Source organism: Montipora capricornis, chromosome 8 (genome assembly GCF_036669925.1).
Source record: "Montipora capricornis isolate CH-2021 chromosome 8, ASM3666992v2, whole genome shotgun sequence".
In the NCBI taxonomy this organism is placed as follows: Eukaryota; Metazoa; Cnidaria; class Anthozoa; order Scleractinia; family Acroporidae; genus Montipora; species Montipora capricornis.
Genome location: NC_090890.1, coordinates 10,650,081 through 10,663,604, shown reverse-complemented (window position 1 = coordinate 10,663,604; position 13,524 = coordinate 10,650,081). Strand labels below are relative to the sequence as shown.

General features: G+C 41.4%; 1 protein-coding gene across 3 annotated transcripts in view; it reads left to right on the top strand.

The window, feature by feature from the left end:
* Positions 1-54: 54 nt before the first annotated feature.
* Positions 55-13,524, top strand: part of LOC138060201 (WD repeat-containing protein 90-like) — a 50,939-nt gene continuing 37,469 nt past the window's right edge. The window contains exons 1-10 of one of the 3 annotated variants that reach the window (XM_068905933.1): positions 55-219; positions 2,884-2,975; positions 3,061-3,382; positions 3,920-4,419; positions 4,534-4,605; positions 5,243-5,392; positions 5,488-5,535; positions 7,919-7,987; positions 12,078-12,188; positions 12,884-13,029. In XM_068905933.1, the coding sequence (XP_068762034.1) occupies positions 210-219; positions 2,884-2,975; positions 3,061-3,382; positions 3,920-4,419; positions 4,534-4,605; positions 5,243-5,392; positions 5,488-5,535; positions 7,919-7,987; positions 12,078-12,188; positions 12,884-13,029 (1,520 nt within the window). In that variant the 5' untranslated portion in view covers positions 55-209. Of the gene's footprint in view, positions 220-2,883; positions 2,976-3,060; positions 3,383-3,919; positions 4,426-4,533; positions 4,606-5,240; positions 5,393-5,487; positions 5,536-7,918; positions 7,988-12,077; positions 12,189-12,883; positions 13,030-13,524 lie in introns of those variants that run through there. The other 2 variants (XM_068905932.1, XM_068905935.1) reach the window with 2 other exon arrangements.

The window sequence follows — 13,524 nt, the reverse complement described above, 5'->3', positions numbered from 1 at the left end:
CGAATTTCCGGGACAAATTTCCGGGACGCGTTCCCTTTCATCAGCGGCGAACTCAACATACGTCAGACTCGTCTTCTTCACTTCGAAAAATATGGCGCCAAATATAACGAAATTCCCGAAATGGACATCAACACTCTCTATCCAATTTATCTTGGGAAATTTCCCGGTACAATATAAGAATATCTCTGTTATACAGATGAATTCTTAAGATGTCCAAATGTGAGTAGCTGTGTCTATTATTTTTAGTGTTAGATTCAGCGGCTAAGAATATAAAAACCTCCGCGTATTAAAATAACGCAAGCTTAAGCTTAATTTAATGTGGAGATGCAGCTAAATATGCCCTTGTACATGTAAACTTTTGCAGCAAGATCTTCCACTAGATGAAGTATTCGCCGACGTGTACCGTTGGTGTCAGGGTGTTCAACATCCTGCAACATTTGTTGCTCAACAAATGTGGAACCATGTTGCACAGACATGTTGAACCGAACAGAGCTGATCTCTATTTTCGATCAACATCGTTCAACAACGTTCAACTTGCTGAATGGCACATTTCAACATTCAACATGGCATGACACACTGTTCAGCATTAATTTGGTGAACAACAGCTGCAACATTTATTGAACAACAAATGTTGAACCGTGTATCACCGGCTTTACATTTATTTCCATCTTCTCCAAAAGAAACACTGATCCCCAGATCTTCAATGAAGTTCTTCAATGAAGTCCTCTTCAAAGCGAGTCTAAGTTTGAAGGTTTTGTGACATGGTAATTAGCTCTAGTCGATTACTTTTCACATGAATGAAAACTAATTTTCATAAGAAAAACTTGGCACTTAGACTCACTTTGAAGCAGAGGCAGGCATACATGTAAACTTGGAATAGCCTATTGATCAGATTCAGGTTATAACATACAGTGTAATTGACTTTGTCATGATGGCTGCGAATGGGTAGATTTCTGAAAGTAAAGTAAATTTATACTGGTATAGGACCTACATTTGCACATAGTAATATTTCAAGTGACTATCACCTTAACACACTTTTCCCCTTAGCGGTAATTTATTCCCTGAAATCTTCCAAAATACATAGCACTTGTTGTTTTTAGACCTTTTCATTGAAATTTCACTTTTTCATTCGCTTTGAAAGGCGGGAAAAGTGGTCATACTTTGTTCAATAACTGAGCAAGGAAGGGAAATGGTTTCCAGGTTTACCTAATGCCCTCACCTCTGGGTCACACTGTCTCTTTCTTGGTATAGTGTTTTAGTGTTGTGAATGCACCAAATGTTACAATGATTGGATGCAGTTTTGTATTTTGTATTTTAGCACTTTCACTAGTTTCTGATTTTGGTCTTATATAATCTCGTACCCAGACCTCACTCTGTCACTGGAAATGTGAGATCTGGTAAAGTTCGACAGTACACCATTTTTCATTGGCTACTAAAAAAAGGTTGCGGCAATTCAATCTACGCTCCGATTGGCTTATTTCGCGGGGCACTTATTGAATTTTTTGTTTTTGCAAGTTCATGTTTTGTTTTGATTAAATGCCAGTTTTTCTGAGGAAAGTTTTGTTTTTTCCGACGCCGTAAATGCTTTACAGTTGAGGAAAATCGTTTTAAAAATTTGCGTCGTTTGTGTAAATGGTACCGACGAAAGCCCCACGTACCCTGCCACTCGAATAAAGTTCTGAGTAGCTTACTACCCGGTACGCAGAAACTAATAAATTCAAGTTGAAGTATGTAATTTATTCAAAACAGTGTTTCTCGTTCTTAAAGCGTGACTCGCGAATTAAGTAGTGATCAATTGTGAATTTTACGGTTAGATTAACTACAATTTTCACGAGATCCTGTCAAGAAAATAGCACTCGTTGCAGTGATTAGCTCTAAGCACTCTTTAACATTTTCGCTTTCAATTTACTGTTTGGCTAACTACACTTTGCACGAGATCGTGTGAAGAAAATAGCACTCCTTTATTGATTAAGCTTAAGCGCTCGTTTCAGTGATTCTGAGTTACTCCGACAATTAAACAATCTCGACCGTTCAAAAACAATCGCCTGTAGCGCTTCTTTCTGTTTCGGCTTAAGTTTAAGGTTTCCTTGTCCTCTACCCAAAAGAATCTCTTCAAGAATACTCTCGAAATCCATGTTTATTCCGCAAAATCACCCAAAATCACAACAGAGAGTACGAACATGCGCAGTGATAGAAAAGCCCGTATTTCGGGCCTCGCTGGCACTGAGCATGCTCGAAATCGAACTTTACCAGATCTTCCTTCCGTATGACCGTGGAAGATCTGGGTACGAGAGTAGGTCTTATACTGAGAACAAAATACAAACTGACCTGGCAACGTGTTTTGTACACTAACATAATAATATAATAATAATTATTATAAGAGTTAAAGTAGTTTCTATGAGAGCGCTGGAGGAGAAGAGGGGTTATAACTGTGAAACAAAAGAAATCTATTTATCATTGTATGGGAACAGTGTAATTATGTTATGTGTCTAAATATGTGTAAACCCAAGCTATTATTATTTGCAGGTAGGCAGCATTTTGTGGCAGCCATGCACATACATTAGAATCTTTAAATAAGGCATAAGCCTGCATAGCAATTATTTCCATAGGGTTTCACAGAAGAAAGTTTTGATGTTTTGACTGAGCAAAAAATGAAAAATGACTTGCCCCATTTTTTGCTCAGTGAAAACACCTGAAAGCCCAGTTCTCAGTCTTACCATGGAAACGCTTGCTACACAGGCTAAGCCAGGCAGGGACCTTAATATATTCTTTTGATCATGCTACATGTTTTTTTGTTTAATTGTCATTTCCACGCATAGTCCACCATAAAAACATCAAAACTGTGGTTTTCAGGGGGTTCTCATTTCACATTATGTTTCTCAGTCTGGCAACATCCCAATGTCAACATCTTCAAACATTTTAACATTGGAGAATGGAAGAAATGTTCCAAAGAGGGGGAGGTCACAACTCTTATGGTAAGTGATGCATAAGATGCAGTGCAAAACCCAGCTTTGCTATGAATAACTTCTGCTACTTCTCTTCTTTTGTCAATTACTGCAGGACAAAGATTTGAAAGGTACAGTGTACCGAATCACAGGTTCAATTCCAGCCAGCAATTTTATTCAGTTTCCTCGTACCAGCACACAGTCTCTGGGATTGACTGGGCGCTATCTCTACTTCCTGTTCAGACCTATTCCTGGCAAATATTTTGTTGCGCATGTTGACGTGGCAACAGATGAGGGATTGACAATCAGGATATCTTTCTCAAACATGTTCAAAGAATTCAAGTCTACTTCAACATGGCTTCAGTTTCCGTTTGTGTCAAGTCCTCGCCCAGGATCGGTTGATGAAGTAACTGTTAATGAAGTGTCCACCTTGACTAGTAAGTTTGTCAACATTGAAATCAGTTTATAAATGTTTGTCCTACTGTATTTTCTAACGCATGTCCATGATTGACGGCTGGGGAGATTAGTTTTGTTTTTCATTTCGAAATTCCTTCATAAGGAACAATTGGCCCATATCACTCAATGTCCTAACAAAAGATTTTGCCCGTCGAACCTCTCATTCAGTGTGAGGCTGGGCGGGCAAAGACAATGCAAAGACAAAGCCTTTATTCCCCACGGACTCCAAAATGGCCGCCGAGTGATAAAGGTGAATTCCGTTTGTTTGGCTGAGTTTTTAGGGTGAGGGCGCTTATAGTGTGTAGTGATGTTCAATGTGACATTTATACATCTCATTTACAGTCTATCCTGGATGACATAAATTTTCTGGATCCTATTTATATTAATTTATCATTTAAGGCTGTATTCTAATGAGATCAATGACTTTTTAGATTTTAAGTTAGTCCCCTTGGCTTTTTCATGTAAGCGATGTATTGTACCAGTTAAGGTGGACAAGAAACTTGTTTTCTATCTTCTAGGTCTTGTGGGCAGCACTTCACAAACCAGTCGCTGGACCGTCCTGGTACTGGACCTTCGATACATCCTGTCAGTTTACCTGAATCGGCAGTATTCCTACCTGAAAAATATACGCCTGTGTGCCAACATGTTTCTTAAGGGGTTGTTTACAAGTGACATTGATTACCAGCCTGGTATATCAGCTTCGGAAGCTCGTAAACTTGGTTTATTGGAGCAGGGTATCAGTCCTATGCCACGAGAAATGGCATATCCCTCTCCAAAAGGTGCAGACTGGCATCAGCTCTATGATTACATTAAATTTCCTCCTGGTAAAAAAGTTGCTCAGTTTGGAATTATTGCAAATGCTAAGGCTTCATTGAAGCCACCAAAAACCGTAACTGCCCATGATAGTCCTCTGGTTGGACGTTTTCGACATGAGGACAGCACAGCTAAGTTAAACCATGAACCAGTAAATGGAAATTCACAATCAGGGACGTTAAGGGAGATGAATTACAGAGATGAGGTAAAGGTAATGGAATTGGTTCTCGTTTGGAAAAACTTCTTTTATTCTGAAGGATGAGAAGAAAAGCTAGAGATCAAAATAAATGAATTTGTTCAATGTATTTCCTATTGTTAGACACGTCAAGCTGTTGCCTCTAGAGTGGCATTGGTAGACAGACTCAATCCACAAAAACAGGCTTCAAAAAAGGTACGGTAATGCCATTGTTTGTAGCATTGCACAGTACATGTAGAACAAGTTCACTCCACAATAGTTATTTTAAGTGTAGAACTTTAGTTACAGTACATGTAGGTATAAATTTGCTGTCTTTTTTTCTAGGAGTTTTTTATTTGTTAGCATTATGAAGGATGGTGCCTACTATTGTTTTTGTGCAAATGTTCTGCATCTCAAGATACTCAAATTAAGTGGGTGGTGCTTATTAATACAGGGATATTTTTGCATGGTTTAAAACTATGCTGAGAAAGCAGAACTTAGCAAGTGATCTTGGTATCCAAAAAGAAAATTGGGCCAGCCCAGGGTAACCATGCATTTTTCAGAGATAATTAAGCTTCAATTTGGAAAAGAACGCCATACATTGCTTTGTATTTTTAATTAAAGCTTTTTCCAAATAATTATAATTGTACAGTTGATTAATTACCTTCTAAAAAATTAATGTGTGGTTACCCCCAATTTTCTTTTTGAGTTTCATTAACACTTGTTAAGATTTGCTTTTCCCGCATATATTCAGTAAACCATGCAAAAATACCTTTAGGCTAGTGCTGTCCTTAAAGGAGTAATTAAGTTGTTGAGCATTCTGAAGTGCATTTTTCTTTTTTTCTTAATTCAGCGTCGACATGTTATTCCAACCGCTCTCCCCATGGTGGGCGTGCAGCGAGCCGATGTAGCGGAGAGTACCAGTAAAGGTGGAGAAGTTCATGTGTATGCACACCCAAGAAAAGTTGTTACTAATCTTCAGCGTCCAAAGGAAAAGGACAAGGTGCATGCCACATACAGCATTATTTCCAAGTTAATAATGTCAGTGCTTTCTCTGGGGTGTCATAATGGAAGGGTTTCTTAATTCTATTTTCTTAGGTACCAAAGGATGAAGTTACACTGGCCACCAAGGCTGGAAACTTTAAGGTAATTTAAGCCGAATAATTTGGGCTTTCCAGGGAAAATGCCTGAGGTTAGATTTCAGCTTCTCTTTTTTGGCATTCAGTTACAAATCTCACTCAAGCTTGCAAAGTGCATTTTCAAAGTTAAACAAAGTGCATTTGTTGTGGTTCAATTTTTTCTTGGTCTAAGAATTTTTAAACCAGTTTGATTTTGATTTTTCTTTGTCAAATATTCATTATTATAATCTGAAACAAAGGAAAGCAATAAATTTGAATCACAACACAAGTGGCATGGTTGTGCAATGGCTGATTCGTCTTTTCTAGCACACAAGCAAAGTTTAAGCCAATACAGTATACTGTAAATGTATGCGGAGGATGTAAACTGCAGGTTGCCCATTGCAGGTTGCAGGTTAGGGTTGCATGTCATTGTTTTGCGATAACTGAAACAACCCAAACCTTTACAAAAATGCTAACCTTTGGCTTAAACATTATTTTTTAGGCCTAATGTTAGCATTAGTAAAGTGTTGGGTTGTTTCAATATGGTGAAGTAGGGTTAGGCAACCTGCAGTTTACACCCTCCAGCATGTATGTGGTATTGAACGAATTCGAAAATGGCAGCCGCATCATTAAAGTAAGCACGAATAATGTTGGCTAATAGATCGTTCTCACGTGGCGTCATCATGTTCAAAAATCAAAAACTGAAGAGCCACAAAAGTTTATATCCTCATCAGGCATAAGAGGCGGTAAATTTGTATCCATTTGCAATTTTAAAGCTCAGTAGCGTGCTTCGTTTGGAAACCAGAGCATTTTGAATTTCTGAGTTATAGCGGTGCGTGACACGAGGCGACGATCAAGTTTATTGAGAAATATATATTTATCTCATGGTTTTGAGCCTTTTTAGAATTTAAAGCATTAGGAAAAGTGCTTAAGTAAATAGCTGTCTGTTCAGTACAGATGATCACTCGCCTAGATAGCCAAAGTAAGTAACAGATGTTGACGCTATTTTCCGGCTGCCATATTGGTGCACTACAGATGTGAACCAACATGGCGTTTTCATACTGGGCTCTGTAAATTTCTGCGAAACATTTCGACGAATATCTGAAGTTTGGGGAAACGCACGGGCCTAAAACTTGGAGAAGTGTCTTCTTCATTTATCTTCTACAACATCACGAATTCTTGACTTTTTCCACTGGATGGTTTTCGATTTATTTTTTTATTGCATGACAGTGAAAACGATCTATAAGCTTGAACCACACACAAATGCACACACCGTTGGTGGTAGACCCATACTAAAAGATGTTGAGCAATTTTGGAACAGGCCGGTCTGTGAACTTTAATATGAGAGATCACGTTTCAAGCAAACATTTATGAGACAGTAAACATAACGAGAATCATTGCCACCAGTCCATTCTAACCTAAATAACAAATAATAATCTAGCTGACTTCTCTACTGTATTTCTTTTTCTTTTTATTGTTTTTCATTGAACTATCCAGGACATTTGGAAAGCCCAAGTTCATGCACGATACGTGCCTAGTTTAGTTATTAGAAAGAAGGAAATTTTGGAAAGGCTACCTTGCTCAAGAGTTTATCTCTTATTAGTGACAGTTTATTGTCTGGTGACCATACTTGATGCACTTCTGGACGGTTGACAAGATCTTGGGATTGTTTGACATTAGGTCTTTGAACCTATGGTCAGGCGACAGTCTTTTATTTTGCACCTTGTGAAACTTGGAGGGATCTGAGTTGCCTCAAGTTTGTGTTGGTAACTTCAGAGCTGCAGTAAACTGCTTTCTTGTGACTGCAGTTCCTTTTACAAAATAAAGTAGAACCTTTGGACATTGATCGTTAAGGCGAATGAGTGTGGTCTGCTTGTTGCAGTTCTCCTGAAGGCAATTTTTAATTTCCTGAATTGCTGGATACTGAGATACCCTTTCTGCATGATAAAATTATTGTCACAAATGGTCTCCAGTGCTGTTGTAAATACAATGTAAGTAGCTGTTGCTTAGACTCCGAAATCCTCTTTGTCATGTTAATCAAAATTTAGCTGGCAGCTAGATGAGGTTATCTTACCTGTTTGTGTTTACCTCTGCATTTCTGGAAGGCAACAAGCTTAGCAGAATCAGGGAGTGACAATGCATGTACAATGTAGGTGTTGATACTGGAGAATTTTCTGTAGTTGTTGCCATATGAGATTCCTTGGTGTTGTACACTGTAAGTACATGTACATGTAGTCCAGCAGCATATGTCATGTAACACTACACTTCACAAGGGATTGGGCAATAATTATATGATGTCTTGCATGTCACCTTCCTTGTGTTAGTTGGATATCATCCCAGATAACTACTTTATCTCATTCTTATCTTAGGCCCTCTCTTGCATGCTTGTCTTTTATCTTTTTCCTTTGCAGACTCTCAAACCAGATCCTATCTTGTCCCTCAAGAGAGTTGTTGGTTTTGGAGGTGGTACATTTCGTGAGGTACATGTATGTCAATGATTTGTGTTGTATAGAAGAACACTAGATTCAATAGACAAGTATTAACCATTGAAAGCTCGCTGACCAGTGATGCACTGTGTGTGAAAACCACAACCCTGGACAATAGGAGTTAAGGCTTTTCTCATTTTCAACTTTTTTAGACCATAACTTGGAAATAAAATTTCCCCTCCTCCTCCGAACCACACCCAACACAATGTTGCTCAGAAACTTGTGCAAATAGCCCATTAGTGTCTCACAATTGCTTTTCGGGTGGGAGGGAAAGTCATAATATTTATGATTACTTAACAACTGCATCGAGCTGAATAGAAGGTGGGTGCCTGGGATGTCTATTGGCCTCCACTGTGGTCAGCCAGCCCCTAGACAGTAAAAAACTCCCATGGCTAGCAATCCGTGCAACCCAGCCATGAGCCCCCACACAGAGACATCTGGTCACCCATGACACTGTGGTAACAGTGGAAAAAAGGGGGAGAGGGGTAGAGAGAGGGAGGGAAGCATCTCGAAAATTGTAAGAAACCACGAAGCCTAAGAAACAACTGCCAAAACGAGGGGCAGCACAACACTCTGCCAACGTAGCTCCAAGATGGTTGTTGTTATTTTGTCCGTCGATACGATGAGGACTATCTACACGTCTTATGGAGGGGTGAAGATAATGATTATCATAAGGATGATGATGATTCCGATTTTGGAGGACGGCTTTGGGCATGCGAGGCGGATGCGATGTGACGAGGAATTTATTTTCTGTGCGTCCGCAAATGGCTGGTAAGGCCAATGTGCACCTCTCTGATTCCAGACCTTTTTGTCCACCAAATGTGGCACTCGCTTTAGTGAGTCAGGTGTTCAGCTCATCATCCATGATGACGGATCTCAAGAGGGTATTGCCGAGGACAGCTCTACGTATGGGTTACCCGGTGTTGGCTGGTGCATTACTTCAGTCTTCTTAGTGCTGATCGTCAGGCCGAAGTTGTTTCAGGCCTCTACGAACTTGTCAAAGCTATGCTGCGTGTTGGCTTCCGAGGCAGCGTTGAGGGCGCAGTCATCAGCAAACGAGAAATCATTGATGGTGCTAACCTTCACCTTGGTTTTCGCTTTGAGTCTCCTGAGGTTGAAGAGTGAGCCTTCGGTGCGGTATTTGTTACCAATGCCGACCACCGAATCCCTGAAAGCATCAGACAGCATTGCGGAGAATATGAGACTGAAGAGTATTGGAGCCAGGATACATCCCTGCTTCACTGCGTTCCTGAAAGGAAATGCTTCTTATGCTTCCCCATTGTCCCGGACACGCACCAGCATGCTGTCATGAAACTGTCTGACGGCAGTGGTGAATTTGTCAAGGCATTTGTACTTTTCGCATGACTCTCAAAAAGCCATCTCTGCTGGCGGGGTCAAAGGCCTTGGTCAGATCCACAAAGGTGGAGTACAGGTCAGTGTTCTGTTCTTGACATTTCTCTTTGGATAGGCCCGCGATCCTTCTGGAAACCACACTGACTTTCTGGGAGGAGTCCTTGCTCAAGATGGTTGTTGAGGCGGTTCAGGAGGACTTTGGCCACAATCTTGCCTGCGATAGATAACAGGGAGATTCCACGATGGTTGTTGCAAGCTTGGTGGTTTCATTTCCTTTTGTAGAGGTGGATAATGGATGCGTCCTTGAAGTCGTGCGGCACTGATTCCTTCTCTCATGTGATCTGGACAAGAGTCAGAAGCTTGCCCATCAGGGCTGTACTACCCTCCTTGAAGATTTCAGCTGTGATGTAGTCTGATCCAGGAGCTTTGCCACTGGAGAGCTGACGGATGGCCTTCTGCACCCCTTCCAGAGTTGGGATAGCGTTGAGTCTCTTGTTCACTGGGACCTGTGGAAGTCTTGCATTGGCTTCAGTACGCCATCAAAAGTTCACCTATCTCGGCTACACTGAGACCGCATGACCTACATGAGCCTGTGCACATATGAATGAACCACTGACTGCAGTAAGCAAACTGCTCCGTTTGTGGACCTAAATGCACAGAAAACCAGCCTCTCTTTGTTGTTAACTCGGTTAAATTGCGTTTAACCACATTTAACAACTGCATCGAGCTGAATGGAAGGTGGGTACCTGGGATGTTCAGGGGCCTCCACTGTGACCAGCCAGCCCCTAGACAGTAAAACGCTCCCATAGCTAGCAATCCCCACAACCCAGCCATCCCCCACTCCATGCCAAAGAAACCTCAGGGCTGACTAAGGACAGCCCAGAGCCTAAGGCGCTCATTGCTGTGGGAAGCCAGAGCCCCTGACAACAGCTGCCAGCTCCCAAGGCACCTGCCAGGGGTAGCAGAAAGACCATAATAATTCATACCAATTATAGTAACCTGCCCACCATTTCAAGAATAGACTGCACCTTAGTCCTGACATACAGCTGGTACCGTAAACGTTGCTGGACCAACGACCCATAGTCTTAATTAGGTAATCTGGAAAACCTTGCTGAGCCACAGCGGTTGCAGCCCCGATTTGAAAGCTGTGGCCAGAGAAGGATTCAGGTATCCCAGCTGCAGATAAAGTTGACTGAAAGAAATGAGACAGTTGCACACGAGACAAGGATTGACCATCTTGGTGAACAAAGAGAGGACCCAGAACTGGACCACGTAGAAGAAAGGAAGCGGTGGGATAGATAAATGAACGGCCATGGCCTAAATAGATGAAGCATTCTTGACGAAACTTTAGGGTCCTTTTTTGAACCCTTTTGATAGTTGGGGTTGGATGTGGAATCCAGTTGCAGGTCCTGAAGGGAGAGGTGAATGGAGGCATCAAAAGGGGAGTTCACAGTAAATTCTCCAGCCCGTAGAAATACAAAAAAACCAAGGCAGCAGGCAGCCCAAAGTGTGTTGTGTGAGTAGTTGTTGTGCGAGAGAGGAATGGATGACTTTCATTAACTCCCCTGTGACTGGCTGGGGTGGGCGTGAGAGCCCTGGTGACATTTAATACCCTGTAATACTAACTGTAAAAAAATGTCTTTATTACAAGCCTAGAAAGGCCCACCAGGCCGGCACTTATCCGGTTTCTGTAGCATGAAGCAACTAGGAGTATTTCTACTCCCCCCTGGATGGGATGCTAGTCCATCGCAGGGTTACCCCTAGCATTTTCACCGGTACCCATTTATACACCATGCTCATCCCGGAAATGTTTTTGATGTTTGTGGAATATCTGCCCATCTCACAACGGCTGTGAGGCACAGAGAACAAGTGAGTAGATGGTGAATTCTTCGACCCATGTGAGAATATCTTGAATCTCCATGGTTCGCCTGCGGGCATGGCTGTACAACTAGTTTACCATGATCCAAGAACGTTTGAGTTTTAGTCTCGTAGTCTCGTTAATCTTGAGATTGTGTGGGAGGAGTTCTGCGAGTTCGACGAATTGACCGCTAATAATTTTGCTCATGAGTTTTTGGGAATGGGGGAGTAGCCAAGGCCAATGACAAAATCTCTTCCGACAAGTGGATCTGAAGTGGATATAGTGAAAAAGACCAGGTGACACAACCCCCAATCCCGGGTTCACGACTGAGAACACGCTGGTGATACTAGGAATGGAAAGCCAAAAGTCTTGTTCAAACGAGTGCAAAAGAGACGAAACAATTAAGGAACAGAGATATCCCCTGTAGAGGCGGCCGGGTGTTGCTGTTGGAAGCCTGGAGTTTGAGTATACTAAATGACATTGATTCATAAGGATGAGCTGAATGATGTGCTAGCCGCGACACCTTTAGATTGAACCTAAATCGCAGCAATAATTCCGGGTAAAAATTAATCTGATAGGGCTTTAGACATGACTTGGGCCAAAAACACTAAAACGAAGGCCACGCAACACTCTGCCAGCGTAGCTACAAGGTGGGCGCTACACTGAGACTGCATGACCTAGCTACATGAGCCTGTGCACATATGAATGAACCGCTGACTACTATAAGCTCCATTTGTGGACCTAAATGCACAGAAAACCAGTATCTCTTTGTTGTTAACTAGGTTAAATTGCATTTAATAACATTTAACAATTTTGTGTAATTGTGCATATTGTATAATGTAGAGGTATTCACTATGCTTTTCTCCTCTAAAGGCCTTGTGGACTAAGAATGGATCCTGCATAGTGTATCCTTGTCATGCTATCATTGTATCCATAGAGATATCCTCTGGTCAGCAACAGTTCTTTATGGGACACACAGACAAGGTAATGTGCAGGTTCTACATTGTTACAATTTTTATTTGTTGGTTTGCAAAAGTATGCTCATTTCCCAATCTGCGTGGGGCGACCAATAATATTGATATGTTACAAAGTTACAGTCTGTTAAGAAAATAGTGGGTTGCTTGATTTTAAAAGGTTTCACCTTTGGCGCATGTAAGGCTTTCCTTTAAAGACCCAAGACTTCCCATTTTCATTACTGCTCATAACTAAGTAACAGTTTTGTAATTATTAGTAATACTGAGTTTTGTAAATGTCATTTCATTCTCATTATACATAATCTCTGGCTGCTAATCGCCCTTTCTCGCAGTCAGATACTAAATTGCTATTAGGGTGCAGCTCAATGAGGTCCGACTGAAAGAGCTGTGCAGCGGGCTAGGCGCTTGGCCCCTGAACACAACCCATGTGTGACCTCAGAGCACAGCACCACAGCCAGATGGAATAAGCTGGGAGTCGATTTTGCTGAGGGAGGAAAACCGGAGTGCCCAGAGAAAAACCGTTGGAGTAACAATGATTGAGATCGACTGAAACTCAGCCCACATACAAACTTACATGTAGGATGTGGTCCTGGATCGGAAGAGGTTGGAGGCATGAGCCGTACCACAAGGCCATCCTTACAATGTACTTCCCAATAAACACATGTACATGAATAATAACAATAATAATGTTTGAAACTTGTTCAGGTTTCTGCCCTAGCTTTTGATGGAAGAACAGAAATTTTAGCTTCAGCCCAAACAGGTTCACCTTCTGTTATTAGAGTGTGGAAATATCAGACGAGAAAATGTGCTGCCATGTTTAGAGCAGAGATACACAATGTCCACTGTATAAGGTAAAAACAAAGGCTTGTTGTAAAAGGTTTTTCGCCATGCAAAAAAAGTTTTATGCTATCGTGATCAGGGATTAGTTCCGATTCTTGTGTGGAACGCTTGATTTTTGTGTGGTGTTCACTCCTATCTCTCAGCGTTATTCTGGCGACTCAAAAAGACCAATGAAAGTTGAAAAGATCATCGCAGTTAGTTGAGAAACTTCAGCAGCTGCAGTGGAGGCCTGAAAAAAATCCAGGCTTGAGCGAATTTTAAACATTGGCCACGCAATTGAGCTGCAGTTGCTCTAGATACCAACTGACCTATATCAAGCCCTTTGGGAACTGGTCATCTGTGAGTTCAAGTTTGTTGTATGAGTTGAATGAAATGAACAATTAACCGCACACAGGTCTGGAGAGCTCATGTCACACTGTCCAGACCTTCTCAAGTCCGTCATGCAAGCCATGCACATTTCGCATTTAAGTCTAATGACCCATTTCAAATAGTGCTGATAAACAGTT